At 41.0% G+C, this 14,746-nt stretch overlaps 2 protein-coding genes across 2 annotated transcripts; one reads left to right on the top strand and one right to left on the bottom strand.

Annotated features, from left to right (window-relative positions):
* The first annotated feature begins 231 nt into the window (after window positions 1-231).
* Window positions 232-5,187, top strand: dhrs7 (dehydrogenase/reductase (SDR family) member 7). The gene is made up of 7 exons (XM_020645236.3): window positions 232-468; window positions 2,114-2,266; window positions 2,529-2,635; window positions 2,787-3,026; window positions 3,290-3,412; window positions 3,548-3,763; window positions 4,777-5,187. Exons 1-7 carry the CDS (start codon window positions 339-341, stop codon window positions 4,816-4,818), a joined length of 1,011 nt encoding a protein of 336 aa, XP_020500892.2. The 5' UTR covers window positions 232-338; the 3' UTR covers window positions 4,819-5,187.
* pcnx4 (pecanex 4) lies at window positions 5,184-14,746 on the bottom strand. Its single transcript, XM_020645235.3, has 11 exons — window positions 14,588-14,746; window positions 13,038-13,812; window positions 12,747-12,926; window positions 11,633-12,171; window positions 11,429-11,529; window positions 11,044-11,166; window positions 10,345-10,705; window positions 8,160-8,263; window positions 6,638-7,743; window positions 6,323-6,509; window positions 5,184-6,136 (listed from the first exon to the last, which is right to left on the bottom strand). Exons 2-11 carry the CDS (start codon window positions 13,733-13,735, stop codon window positions 5,885-5,887), a joined length of 3,651 nt encoding a protein of 1,216 aa, XP_020500891.2. The 5' UTR covers window positions 13,736-13,812; window positions 14,588-14,746; the 3' UTR covers window positions 5,184-5,884.

Genomic DNA, 14,746 nt, shown 5'->3' with positions numbered 1-14,746 from the left:
TGTAGCTTTCACGGTTGAAGTCTATTATTTGAAAGGCACTTATGCATGACGACAGTTTTCTGTAGGGGTGCAACAAGACTCTCAACTTTGAGTGTTTGTGTAATGAACCATGTAATATATAGCTTAGTAAAAACATTATTTTTTTAAAGGCAATGGAATTACTGGTAGCTTTTTATAAAGTATAGCAACAGTTATCATTGTTATCATACACCCTTACTCGTTTATTTTGAAAATATCAAACGGAAGTGGCTCTGATACCCGGCAGTTGTAGTTTTGTTTTGGTCGGCGCTTGATAGTCTAGCTACTTTAGCAATAATACGTGTATTAATATTCAACAGATGGACTGCTGCATTGTATCTGCTCTGTGGTGTCTAATACCACTTTATTTGTTTCTGCACTTTCTGTGTTTCATTTTCGCGGACGCAGATTTCACTCTGCTGTGGGCAAGTGTGACAGGACATGGGCCAGGTGGGTGAGCTTATTTAATTTAGACGTATCAGTGTATCTATCAGTTTGATTAGGCATATAAACAGTCAATTACGATGGCTGTACACGTCGATTATCAATGGTATCGTCGGACAGTGTAAACTGTCTCTAAACAACTCTTAATAATCAATTAGCTGACGTATGTTTGTATGCCTTTATTCATAATAATGTAACGTGAGGGTCCGATGTGTGGTGGATGGATCACTCTAGTTAAGAGAAACAGAAGGATGGAGACGGATAACTTTCTCAGCAGCACTTTACTGTCACCCACATTGTTCTGCTATACAACAACCAACACTTCCTTGTTACTCATCACAAGTCCCGTCGTTATCCAATCAGAGGTTCGGATGATTAAACTCAAGGCAAACATTATGACAAACACAGAAGTAGATTCAATATAATGTGGTCACAGTTACTAGGTGCTACTGCAAAACATGTAAGTATATCAATATTAACTTTGTAAACTCAAATATGTAAATAGTTAACTGTATAAATGTTAACTTATTTTTAACTTAAACTTAAATACATGGATTAACTCAAATATAAGAATTTACTTCACTTTTAAATCTTACAATAGATAGCCATTACAATATATCTGTATACAAAAATACAATATCCCAGAAAACATGTACACAGCTGAAAAGTTGCCAAATGCATTTGATGTAGGAAAGGTCAAAGGGAACCGTTGACCCTAGGGGGAGGAGGGTTCAAAGTCTTAAAGATTACTACAAGCTGTCACAGTTTTAATTGTTTTCTGTTTTTCAGAATGACGAATTGAATGAATATATTGTTTGAACTCGTGTCTTATTGCAATGAAGCATGTTTTTTTTTTTACCTGTGTGAATTTAGATTTATGTATGTGAAATGTGGCCATTATAATTAAGCGATTGATCAAGTACACGCAAGTGGTTTTCTGTGTACTGATTTCCCAGAGACCAAACAATGCATTCTTCCAAATTAAAACCGAATGTTTAGCAATTTTATGTTTGAAACATGCCTGCATCCATAACTTTAATGCAGAGCCTCAAGTATTTTTTTTTTGTATTTTTGTGGACACTATGTTTTATGTAGCCTACATAAAATAATGTAGGCTACTCAAACATTTGTATATTAATGCATTTATTTTGGATAATATATCATTTCTTATTTATATAAATTTCTTGTTTTTTTAATCAAAAATTTCAATAATCTCACACGTTCCAAAAGTATTACTTAAACCTCCATAATCAAGTATTGGTTGGGCTTTCATACAAACTGATGGAGTACAAGTTTGTATTATAACAAAGCTCTGTTTAGAGAGGGCAAAAAAAACACCAGCAGACAAATAGTGAAACTTAATTGTGAGTAGTTTTTAACACTCATTGAAAATACACAAGGTTGAGAGTTGAACTTTGTCTAAACACACTTGTAAAATTGTTAGTATTTTTGAATTATCTTTGGATTAAAGTGGCTGTTTTAATAAATATTTCATCTACATGTTGTCGTTTACACAGAATCTTTCCTAGCTGCCTCTGAAGGTCCACAACATGTGTTGGTTTGATCCATATTAGGGAACAGACTCAGGCTGCCTTTGCACAGGCTGATATTTGATATGGATTGTTGACACTTGTGTTTCTTTGTAAACCAGAAAAAAAGCTAAAAGGGCTGGTAGTGTGGGTCACTGGAGCTTCCAGTGGCATTGGAGAGGAGCTCGCCTATCAGCTGGCTCGCTGCGGGTCACATCTCATCCTTTCTGCTCGACGTGAGGATGAGCTAAAGAGGGTGAAACGTCGCTGCTTAGGTAAGATATTCAATATTTCTTTTCTCATGTATTTCTTACAAGCTATTGCATGGCTTCCTGGCGCAGACCTCCTCAACCTTCACTAATATATTTTAAACTTTGTAATCCTCTCAGTGCAGTAGCAGCACTGTGGTAAAACACCTAAATAACAATGTGAACATTTGACTGTTTTGTCTTTTTAGCATTTGGTCTTCCTTTAAACCAACAATAAATTGCAAACAGTACTTCACCTAACTTTGAAATATTTTTTTTTTCCCTCAAGAGCACTCTGACCTCAAGGATAAAGACATTCTTGTTCTCCCACTGGATTTGTTGGAGAGGACATCGCATGAATTAAAAACAAAGACTGCAATCCAGTACTTTGGACATGTAAGGACGCTGCTGCTGATAATCTATATTTCTACACTTTCCTGACTTGCATGACTTTGAATGACTTGTTTTCTATGACTCAGCAAAAACAATTCTGTCCAGTTACAAAAAAAAGGTATAATTGAAAGCATGCTTCGATGTGTCTTTTCAGATTGATATCCTCATTAACAATGGCGGCCGAAGCCAGCGTTCTCTGTGCATGGAGACCACTGTTGATGTGTATCAGGCTTTGATGGAGCTCAACTTCCTGGGTACAGTCTCTGTCACTAAGCAGGTGCTGCCCCACATGACTAAGCGAGGCACGGGGAGCATTGTGACTGTCAGCAGTATTGTTGGCATTGCTGGAGCACCCCTGTCAACAGGTTACTCTGCTAGTAAACATGCTCTTCAGGTAAAGGGAATACAGATTAGCACTAACATGCAATAACTACACTAACTAATAATAATAACTAACTTTTCCACATTATTTTCCATTGTCTGACAGTGTTTATGGATAAATTGTTAAGGATTAAATACTTTTAGGTGAATTTATTCATTTAATGCATCCCTAACTTTTCATTAGTTTAATTCTGGAATAAATACTTCTTTTTACAAATGATCAGCGTTCCTGGCTTTTGCAAACACTGATGCTGATTGTGACTTTATTGTCTGTAGGGCTTGTTTAATTCCTTGAGGACCGAGCTGACTGAATTTCCAAACATACTCATCAGCACAGTGTTACCGGGGCCTGTGCGATCACAGATTGTCCAAAATGCCTTCACAGAGGAACTGAACAAGGTAATGCCTGTTATATGTTGTAGAGCTATTAGTTTTGAAAGTTAAAAAAAACATACGGACAATTGTGTGATGTAATTTGACCGGAGCTATATCGGTATTTTTGTGTCAGTAACCATTGTTCCTGTCATCCTTTAGCCTGTGGCCTCAGCTGGTAGTCAGGAACACAAGATGCCAACAAGTCGCTGTGTGCGTTTAATGCTGGTGGGAATTTCCAATGGTGTCAAAGAAATGTGGATTGCACAGCAGCCCTTCCTTCTGTTTTACTATGCCTGGCAGTATGCTCCCACAGTTGCCTGGTTCGCCACAAACCTGATGGGACGAAAAAGGGTGCAGAATTTTAAAGCTGGTCTGGTAGGTATAAAATCAAAGTTTCTTCAGGGCTGAGAAAATAAAATACAGGCGCTTTAACACATTTCTATTACACATCATTTTTGAAGACCTTAACATATTCAGATAAACTTTACTCATAGGTAGAGGTTGGGGAAAAATGTAGATTCTTATCTTCTGAGATTTTAAATAGATTCATAACTTCTAAAAATATATATATTTTTGGTTTATCAGTCAATCCCTGCTATGTGCTCAGGCTGCTGGCTCTTTAACTCAGTAGAGCAGCAAGAAATTCAGCCAGTCCCACACATGACTGGAGTAGATCCTGAAGTATGTACTTATTCAAAAATAGACTTTGAATCATGAATCCAGAATTGTGTTGAATTGAAAATAGATTGTCAATTGAATCGTGACCCAAAGAATCGAATCGAATCGAATTGAATCGAATCGTGAGACACCTAAGTTTCCCTACTCAGAGGTGCTCACTTTTGATGAGATATCTTTTCTGTTAGAGCTCAGACTTGGGGATTCTTACAATGTAAAGGACAGAAAACACTTATATACAGCACAAGCAGAGCAGTCTTTTAACAGCTCTGGGGTTCTCAGCTGTTATTGACCTTGCTATGATCTTGCAAGAAGACAGTAAGCAGGGAATGAAAAGTGAACAGGACTTCTCCCCTGCGGTACAGACTGACTAACACTGTCTGTTGGCCTCTGCTGGACAGTGACAGCTGAGGGCCACAAAGAAAGGTCATGTTCCAACTGACGGGACACTGGAGCGCCTGTTTAGTAAGGTCTGCGAAGTATTCTTTTGAGATGAAAAATAAACTGCCACCTGAAGCCTAAACAGCTTGAGATCTAGTCAGTATCCTTGAACAGTAAAGTCACTCAGGTTAGGCTAATTTCAGGGGAATGCCTTGTGGCCACCAAACGAGTACTATAGCATTAAAACAAATTATATAACATGTAGAGAGCTTGTTTGACTACATGGACAGTAGTCAAAAATCAGTGCTAACAGTACACCTTTTTCTTTCTAGGATGCAGACTCTGCATACTTCACAAAGCCCAAGACTTCCTGAGAGTCACGACCACAGGATGAAACTGGTTTAAAGCAACCCAGCAGTTGGAAGATTAAGCGTGGGATGGGTTATCCTGCTAATGTAGGGGTCTTTACCTTCTAGAAAGAAAACATTAACATCTGCTCTACTTCCAAAGCATGACAGGGTTGGAGGAAAAGCTGTATATTTTCAGTGGTTTCATCACAAATGAAAAATACATCTGTTATTTTTCCTGTTTTGTAATGAACGCATTCAGACTATATAACCTTCATGTTTAGAGCCTACATGAATGTTTAACTAGTGCTATGGGGACTTCACTTCCACAATAAAAATCTGGATATATATATATTTTTTTACGTGGCAAGTTAATAAAATGAAACCTCAAATGAGCTTCTGCCAAGCTGTTTTATTAGAAGTATGTACAGTTCCACATATAAAATCAATGTACAAGAGACTATGGACAAAATCATTGAACTTTTCATATTCAGTTGTAAACAAGTGAATTGTAAACATAAGAGCACTAAACACTTCACACACACAGTAAGACATACGCAAGGCACATCATTGATATCAAAACATTAAAATGATTCTCCTGTGTTTGTGGACGTTGGAGGGATATCACCTGAAAAATTAGAAATCTTAAAAGCACGATAAAACCAGAGGTATACAGCAGGTGCCTTCTTTTTAAAGCACAAACATCAATAAACAAATCATAAAACATGGGTGCTCTTTCAAAATACAAATGGGAATTCTTTTCTTGAATGTGCTGTTCTTGGAGGTAGTCCACATTTCCAGTCGAAGTCTGATAACTTATACAAGAGCGCAGTGGTGATGCCACTGCTTCATCCTCTGCCGTGTAGGAAATTAAGCACCTAAACAAAGTCCAAATTTGAGTGAAAATAAAAAAAGAACAAAGATGTTTCTCATACAGACATTACTCTTCTCGAGTCATGTGACTCAATAGTGTACAAGTAAAAGTTCAAAAATGGTTTTCTCCTGACTTAGATATTGTTTCCAAAATAATCTCCAAAAGAACCATTAACGTTGGAAATTGACATTTTGCCTGGTTGTTGTGGTCAGCCCCCAGTCAGAGGCAGGGGAAGTGAAGCGGGGCTGAGGAGTAAATGGGGTACCCTAGAGGGGGATCTGCTGCCTGAACAGTAAGGTTCCTTAACATGAAGGGATGAGCCTGAATGCTGTAACGCTCCTCGTCATCATTAGTAGCATACAAGAGCTCCCAGGAAAGGTTGGCCCACTGTCCTCGAACCCCCTCCCCGTTCAGACGGCCTAAATGCACCAGCTGCTCCTGCAGGGAGAGGACTCGCCCAGTGTAGGTACCCTGTGGGAAAAAAGTCAAATTCACAACATAAGTTTTACTGGGATTTGCTCTTACAGTAATTGTACTTTTCAAACAACCTCAGATTGAATCCACTGACAACATATCCAGCAGGTAAGGTAAAAATCAGATGTACTTGTATATTATGTAGCTCTGGGAGAATGTAAACAAGGACTGGTGTGTCATTACCATAGCGAGGTCGTGTCCTAGAGAGAATAAGAAGGGTTTCTCCTGAAGGACGCTGTCGTGCCAGCCTTTCTCCGTCACCAAGCCAATGTACCAATCTGTTTCATATTCCTCCAATACGCTAAACAATTCCTCTGGGGACTCCACCGGTCCCAGACTCGCTTGATCAAACAGTAGCTTAAAACTGAACCTAAAGGCAACGGACAAACATTGAGACACAATTTAATGAAATAAACATTTCTTCTGGCATAAACAAGCTCTAGTGATAAGACTTACCAAAACATAAAAAGATGTACGTTTTTAGAAACTAAGTTTTACCTGAAAGCACGGAGAGCAAGCTGGTAAAGTTCTTTACTTGAGGAGAGCCAGTTGAGTCCTTCCGTCCACGGTATGTCTCCACAATAGAGTCTATAAACATAACTGGGACTGGTGAAAGAAGACTCCGCCCCCAGGGAGATGAGACATGATAGTGCAACCTTTGCATGCAGCTCTTTCAAGGTTTCATCCTCCTTCAGGGCCTTGGTCATGTCCTCTGAGGTCTCGCCTTGCACAGTGGGCCCAAAGCGACCCAAAGTGAAGCGAAACCAGTCCTCAGGAAACAAAGGCTTGAGCTGCAGCAAGCGGGACCGGAGTAAGGGTGCTGTCCTCCACCCTGTCGGTAGGTTAAACACCTCCGACTGGGGGCAGCTGAAGTTCAGCTGAGGGAGAGAGGCTGGACTCTCTCTGAAGACCTCTGGGTTCCGGCCTTTGTCCACAGCTGGCAACCCGATGCCCAGACCTAGAGGCTGCAGTGGCTGCAGGGCAGAGAGAGCCATGTTTTCAAAGAGACTGTCCATCTCCACAGACCCTGGCAGAGACGTCCCGGTCTGCAGCGCTGTGTGTCCAGGCTGGACCTCTGCAGTCACTAACGCCACTGTCCGCCTGGCTGGTTGAGGTCCGAATAAGTCATCCTCGTCAGACCAATCTCCGAAGGAGGTCAAACTAGAGCTGTCCTGTCTGAACCTGAGAGACGAAACATTAGATTCCACCATGACAACCTCAGGTGGCTGGTTACAAGTAGTCTGTGCCATCTGGGAGGACTGGGACTTCCTGCCTCCAAGCCCTGGCCCTTCTTCACTGCTCCACAGAAATCCTTTATGTTTCTGCACACAGTGTCGGAGGAGCAACCAGACGAGAGCTTTAAGAAAATCATCCTGAAGTTTCCTCAAGTTGTCATGAGAGTCGATGATACCGGAGAGCACATTTCGAGCATCAGAGTAGACTCGCACTGCAAGAGCAGCACAAGGTGTGAGGGCGTTCCCCCAGTGCAGGTTAAAGCCCTGGGTGAAACCGAGTCGCTCCGGGCGCTCAAAAGCGGCCTCGAATACCTCATCGACTCTTCGGGCTTCCACTGTGTGGCAGGATGTCTCCTGCAGCTCCAGACCCTGAAAGAAAAATAGAGTATTACATCTTGTTGAAAATCAAAGCTGAAAATGATCACCTGAAGAAGACCTCTGGTCAAAACGTTATTAAATAAATACTCTTTATGGCATTTAAGTTTTACCAAACATCAAGTGTATTTATAGAGCTGATCATCTTCTCATTGAGGATACTGAAAACCCAAATTTGAAGAATTCTAGGAGAGATGGAGATAATATATTTTGAAATTTATATTTGTGTGTGTAATAATAATCTCTTCTCTGTTTACTTTTTTGAATGAACAAACATGTTTAATTTTTTCGTTTTATATTTATTCTGTAAAAAGCTTAAAGACATTGGATTGGATTCCAAATAAAGTTGTAAAATAAATTGCTCTCCATCTTAATGAACACACACACACGCACACTGAAACAACCATTACCTTAATGTTGACTGTACAGTAACCGTATCCTCTCTCCAGGATCATTATCCAAACCATTCGGTCCTGAAAGCGGCCAAGAAAATGTGAGCCGGGGGCTATGGAACCTGAAGATGGTGGAAAAAAATCATCAGATGTGATCTGTCAATTGAGGGCAAGAAAAGAAGTTTGAAACACTATATATACATCATGTAACACACATCAGTGCGGGACCTTTTTCATTTTGCATCAGCTGTGTGTCCCTGTGCTGACAATGTGAATAACACAGCCTCTGTATGTTATGCAGGGAGACGTTCACCATCACAGTCATACAGGAAGATCATGATGTGGTTTTAACTGCCTGACTGCACAAAGATGTAAATATTGAATTTCTCTTGACCCCATCATTCCAATTTATCTCTAAAACCTTGTCTTTTAAGAAACTGTGGCCCGGGTTTTTTGATGATTACAACACAGATGGACAGCGACAGCAAGGTGATGGAGGCTTTTGTTTTAAGTTGGCTAGTGCTAGCTTGGCTCAAGATTAATGTCATGTCCCACAACGATGCCTCAGAATAGTCCCTGCCGCTATCTCATGATGGGAAGTGACACGCTGGGCAAACTGCTTTCCTGCTCACCGCTTTCCTAGTGTGAGTCGAGCAGAGCGATGCTACAAACTGCCATCATAAGACTGGGAGCATCAACCTTGCAAGCGCTTATTTGAATTATACATTACAACTAGAGAACAACAACAACAAAAAAATAAAACAAACAAAACAAAGATCAAGTGATGACATCACCTCAGTAGATGTGTACAGTTTTGAATCACCAATCCATAAATAATGATTCACCACTATAGCTTTTTTTTTCTCCCCCCCCCCCCCCCCCCCCCCCCCCCCCCCCCCGATCAAGTGCAGAACAAAAATCCTCGCAGTGGCTCCGTTAGGCCTAAGAGTATTACGCGGTTAATGGTGCGGAAACATTTGGATGTAATGAATACAGATCAGAGCAATTTTTTTTGGGTCACTTCACAGGAAGCTTAACTGGATCATACGAGCTCACATTACTGCCAGCGATTCTGAAGAGCTGCTCACAACAACGCTCCCCTTACAATTAAAGCATATGAGGGGACGGTTCAGTGCTCTTTGGTCTGCATACAGACACTACTTGACCTCCAGGAGAGTTCATGTGTCATGTGTACTTATGTGGCCTGAAAATTACCAGTATAAAACAACAAGGAGAGAAACTGTTTGTTTCCTAAGACAAACAATTTAAACAAATGGAGTGATAATTTAATATTCTAAATGTACAATTCATTTGACATTCAGACGTCAATTTAATAAATTAAAAATTACTGTCTATAAACATTGTAATTTTGATTTAAAGCTACAGTAGGCAACATTATTTCATTGTCATTTTTGTTCAAATCTAAATTTTTGATCATCATATGTGACTAACAGTATTTAATTGAAGTATTCATTTAAATAAATGAGTGGCTGATCTGCATCTGTGAACTCCTGACCATATGTATTTAGGTTTCTTTCTTCTTTTTTGAATCATCCAATCTGAATCAAGACAACTAATCGGGGTTAGCTTGTATATAACGACAAACTTGTATCATCTGGCTTCCATGTGTCTCATGTCGTCAGATCTCTCTTCCTTAGTGGCTGTCTTCTTTTCTCCTCACCTCTGTGGTGCTGAGAACGCAATGGCTCTGCAGCAACCACCTGTTGTTACTTTTTACATTTCTGTTTAATGACCACTTTGTTTATTGATTGGCTCAATGCCTTTATGTCCTCCAAGTTTGACACAACAGCTGAGTGTACAGTTACAGTGACAGCGGTTTCTTGCATGTTTTAGACAGAGTGATAGGAGGTTTTCCATTTAAATTGCTTACTGCAACTATTTTTGTTATTAATAAACAATACTAAACATTTGAAAGTTATTCATTCACTGGTCAAATAAGAACATTCTGATTTCCTTAAAAGTTAATACAGCTCTTTGCAACCTTTATGGTTGCAGCCTTGAATTGGAATGTGCTTTTATACTGACAATGAACATTTTAAGAGCTTACTCAGATATGCAGTTCTAAAATAAAAAGTAACCACTGTTAACTTGTGACATTTAAAAAAGTTTTTAAAAAGGAGAAAGAAAATGTTTCAAACTAAAAAATGTAATAGTTTTTGTAGACTGTGTGTAGACTACTGACCCAGTGACCCTCTTGCAAATGCCATCCTCAGAGCCGAGGCCAGACTCCCGCTCATCTGCTGATAGAAGATTGAGTCCGGGCAGGGACAGGCGGTACCTACGGGACCTGGCCAACTGCGCTGAGGTCTGGGGAACCCAACCAGGAAGATGGGCAGGGTGAAGAGAGGAAGCAGAGGGGCAGAGAGCAGGGCAGAGAGGGCCACCACCGCCAGCAGCAGTGGGCACAGGGAGGCGTTCAGAGCCAAGAGAGTCCCAGCAGACTGACGACGCTGCTTCTTCTCTGTCCATGATGTCACCAACACAGTCAGGCTGAACTTTAGCTTCGCTAGGAACTGGGTCAGTCTGTCAAACAAGAGGCCCACCTGCAAACATGAAGAGCACTGATTTATCTAACCAGCTGATGTCTGTGTAAATTACAGTTGGTTAAAGTCATTGCATGTCTGATTCAATTTTTTACTTTATGGACTTACAGACCAGGTCAACTTCAAGTTGGCCATAATATGGCATATAGATTTCTCTGACATGTATTGCTTAGGTCAGGAGAGTACGTTTCCTATGCAATGTTAATATATCAGTGAGTAGTTCACAACTAGACTGTAAAAGATTAGGTACGATATGGAAACAATATTTGGGTTGTGTTTAAGCCTAACAGATATGACAAATAATCAAACAGATCTAATGGGGGGAAAAAATGAATCACCAGAAGAAGTTGGACTCCAGTGCCAAGGTGGTCCCACCCATGCAACATGTTATTTCCAGCTATAAGCCGCACCAAGATCACCACCACCATTTGCAGCAAAGCATCCTCTGAACTCTGCCACACCTGCACAGACACAAAGAGCAAACAGTGATGAGCACAACAGGACTGAAAATAAAATACTCTTGGGATATTTCCAAGTTAATTCAAACAAAAAAAGAAGACATGCTTTTGTTGTTGTTATAAAGGAGCAATGATATTTGCTGGTTACATTATTAATATGGCAAGAGTTACTTTAAACAAGTCTTCATTCATTGTAAAAATGACTCTCTGAATGTTATGTTCACTTTGATACTTAGATTTGAGATGAGAGTGAGTGCAAGCATACCACTCTAAATGCTCGAGTGAATCCCACACTGAGAGAAACCCTGTGGAGCAGCTGCAGAGATTTGTCCATAGACAGGAAAGCAATCATTGCAAATGGAGACACTGTAAAGAAAAACATTAAACAAAAGGTCCAAAAGTCATTCATGTCAGTGAAAGATGTTGAGAATGAAGAAGATCAGCGTAGAAACACACATAACAAGCTCACCAAGATAAAGAAGGACTCTTCTGATTGCCGCAGCAACATACAGCCCTCTGCTCCTCTGCTTGAAAGTCTGCACACTGGACATGCCTTTAGGGTACAAGGGATTGAGGAACACCCCTCCAAATACATAAGCCCCCTGGATCTCTCTCAGAACCCAACAGAGGCAGAAGAGTACGAGGAGGAGGTAGCTGACAGGAGCCTGGGGTCCTGTACCAAAGCTCTGGGACTGAACTGAGCCGAGGAAGTGATGCAACAGCCCTCCCTCTGCCACAGACACCAGTAGCAGGCTCAAATAGAGCAGCAGCTCCCTGCAGCCCAGTTTCCAGCCAAAGGAACAGGGAGGAGGAGGTGGTGACCCCCCTCTGCGAAATCCACGATCCCCAAAGGCAGCCCTGGGCCCTCTACAGAGAGTGCCAACCTGGCTGAGGTCCAGGCTCAGCAGAAATCCCATAGAGATGCAGAAGAGAACCACACCCAGAGTAGACGGGATGAAGTAATTACACACAGCTACGCCAGAGGATACACCAAACATCAACAGCAGCCTGTGGGACAAAGTGCACACAAAACGTCACAGGCTGCTGTCACACTTGTCATTTCAATAGAACTATCAGTATCTGATGAGGACTGGTTTCCTCATGACATGATCAGGATGTGGATAAATATAAACACTGCATCACTACTTTCAAATCTGATATTAAAGTTCTCAAGCTTAATATTTTGATTTGATTTTCATGTAGTCTTGATAATGTGGGTTAAAACTGTTCTTAATGTATATTTTATCTTTCAAACAAAACCTCAGAAGTCATGGTGACATGATGACCGTAAACTTAAGTGGTTACATGTTACTCAGTTAGGTGTTTTTTTTTACCGAAAAATAAGGATGATTTTTCTTTCAATATATAACTTGTCTAAATGTTTCACTTGCACAGGTATATTCAGTGTACTGCAGATATTAATTGAGAAATAAAAATCAACCCATGCATTCATTAGAACCACCCAGAAAATAATGAATGCTACACAGTATATAGTAGTATAAAATGATATAAGAGAGCTCAGTCAATATCAGTGTAACCCTTTTGGCGAAAGCTAAGTTTGAAGTTCGTGTTTTAATAGTTACCTGAGGTTGCTGGACATGGGTGAGCCTCCTAAGCCGAACACAAGAGCTTGCTCCATTCCCCAGAGGAGCAGGGCATCCAGGGGAGGCAGTATACCAAGCGCCCACAGGAGAGGTAGAAAAAGAAACAGCACATGGAGAATCTGACTTGCCAGCTGGAGTTCAGGGACAGGGCCTGCAAACCTAAAACAGAGCAAGACACTAAGATGAATTACTACAGAAAGTAATTGAACTGACAGAATTGTTCTATATGACACTTTTATTAAATCAGCACACTGTGTTATTGTTACCAACCTTTCAGCCAGGTCCACACAAATGAAGATGAAAATGTAGAGGGGCCGTGTGAGTGGGGTGATCTCATAAGTGTCCTGTGCTTGGAAAGTAGCTGTTTCTGTGGCTGTATTTACAATGAGAGAGTACTCAGCTATACACAGAGTTACCCAACTCAGGACAAAGATGACCAAGGACACAGCAATGCTGTCATAGAGAGCTGTCAGTCTGCCAAGGAACACATACCATGTCCCAAAGCCACAGAGCACCCCTGCAAGTACCGTGTGCAGAACCACATTCAGCCCAAACCTCTTCCCAGGGGCAATGAATCGAACTGTCTCTGGGCTGACACAGTGAGTGAATTCCACTTCCTCTTCATCAACCAGGATGTTGGGGGCACCAAGTCTCTCCACTGTGCCACTCCTTCTGGCAGCATACAATGCCAGGGCCTGGACACCTGCTGCAGCCCCGAACATAAGCAAACCAGAGAGCACTGTGGCATGGAGCTCCTGAAGCAGCTGCAGCTGGCAGAGCAGAGTACCGATGCCCCCAAAAAGCCATGGTGTTAAGAACAAGATGGCCTGATTGACATAAACATAGGGCGGGGCACAGTAGCCCAACTTGAAGCGCGGACCCCCCAACACTGTCTGGGGGAAGCGCTTCCAGAAGAACTCCTGCTTGTACTCATTAAGAAGGGGCACATCTGGCCCCATTCTGACCATTCCCAAAGGACTGGCAGGTCATCTCCACACAGCTGATGGAGGGTGCCCATTCATCGTCCCATATACAGGGCAGCTGTCTGCAAGGATGCACAAAAGTACTGAGTTAATACCAAAACGACAATGCATTTATAAATACAATCTACAACTGTTATTGTCAATTAACAGTTGTCCCAGTCTGAGCTTATTATTTAACATTAATTTTGCACGATTTGAATGAGTTTGGAATCACTGTGAAATTATACAAACTCAGGATGCAATCAAACTTATTTCATAACTTATACATGATACGAGTCCCAATGCATGCACGGGTTAAACTGAATGAAAACTAATTGATAAGATTACAACTATTCATGTGCTAATCTTTATTTAGACATGAATAATACCAACCTCAGGATAGGAATATATGAAACCTCTGACCTCCTCTTATATTAATCAATCTTATTGCAATACATTGTCAGGGCATCCTCGGTGAGTTAACTGTTAACACATTTTACAAAACATCTCGATCAAAAGGGATATTTTAAATTGCACTGACATCACAGATATCCTAACAACAGTAAACTGAGTTGCCATGAAAACACATCACAGAAGCTGTAACATTAGCCAGATGCCCTATCGTGGGCTGACCAGTCTAAGCATGTAATTTACAGACAAAAAAATATACAGAATAAAACAACGTGACTAAAACTGGATTGTTTTCTGCACCTCTCAAAGACCGTCATTTACCTCAGCTAGTTAATGTTATTGTTAGCTAGCGGTGGCAGCAAGTCTTTTCAGCTTGCCTATCCGTTAGCTTGCTATTACTGACAGGTATATAAATGCAGAATGGCAGTGTGGAAAATAAAAACTCACCGTAGACAGCAGGATAGCAAAGTGTAGATATGCTTCGAGAAATACTTGGCGATATAGGCAGTATTATAGGGGGAAATAGGCAGAAATCGCCAGCGTTTACATTAGCTGCGAGCTAACGACTTGAAAACCAAGCAGAATCAGTATGATACACAGGCAGAT

The sequence above is a fragment of the Labrus bergylta genome, chromosome 18 (assembly GCF_963930695.1).
Source record: "Labrus bergylta chromosome 18, fLabBer1.1, whole genome shotgun sequence".
Classification (NCBI taxonomy): domain Eukaryota; kingdom Metazoa; phylum Chordata; class Actinopteri; order Labriformes; family Labridae; genus Labrus; species Labrus bergylta.
This window is presented reverse-complemented; position numbering and strand designations above follow the sequence as displayed.

Bases quoted from the DNA above. Each gene is read 5' to 3' on its own strand.
- pcnx4 (XM_020645235.3), bottom strand. From the start codon at position 13,735: ATGGTCAGAATGGGGCCAGATGTGCCCCTTCTTAATGAGTACAAGCAG. The intron at 8,264-10,344 runs GTCAGTAGTCTA...CACCATCTTCAG, and splicing joins ATTTGCAAGAGGGTCACTGG to GTTCCATAGCCCCCGGCTCA. The intron at 6,510-6,637 runs GTAAAACTTAGT...CGTTGCCTTTAG, and splicing joins CTTGCTCTCCGTGCTTTCAG to GTTCAGTTTTAAGCTACTGT.
- dhrs7 (XM_020645236.3), top strand. From the start codon at position 339: ATGGACTGCTGCATTGTATCTGCTCTGTGGTGTCTAATACCACTTTAT. The intron at 2,267-2,528 runs GTAAGATATTCA...TTTTCCCTCAAG, and splicing joins GGTGAAACGTCGCTGCTTAG to AGCACTCTGACCTCAAGGAT. The intron at 2,636-2,786 runs GTAAGGACGCTG...GTGTCTTTTCAG, and splicing joins CAATCCAGTACTTTGGACAT to ATTGATATCCTCATTAACAA.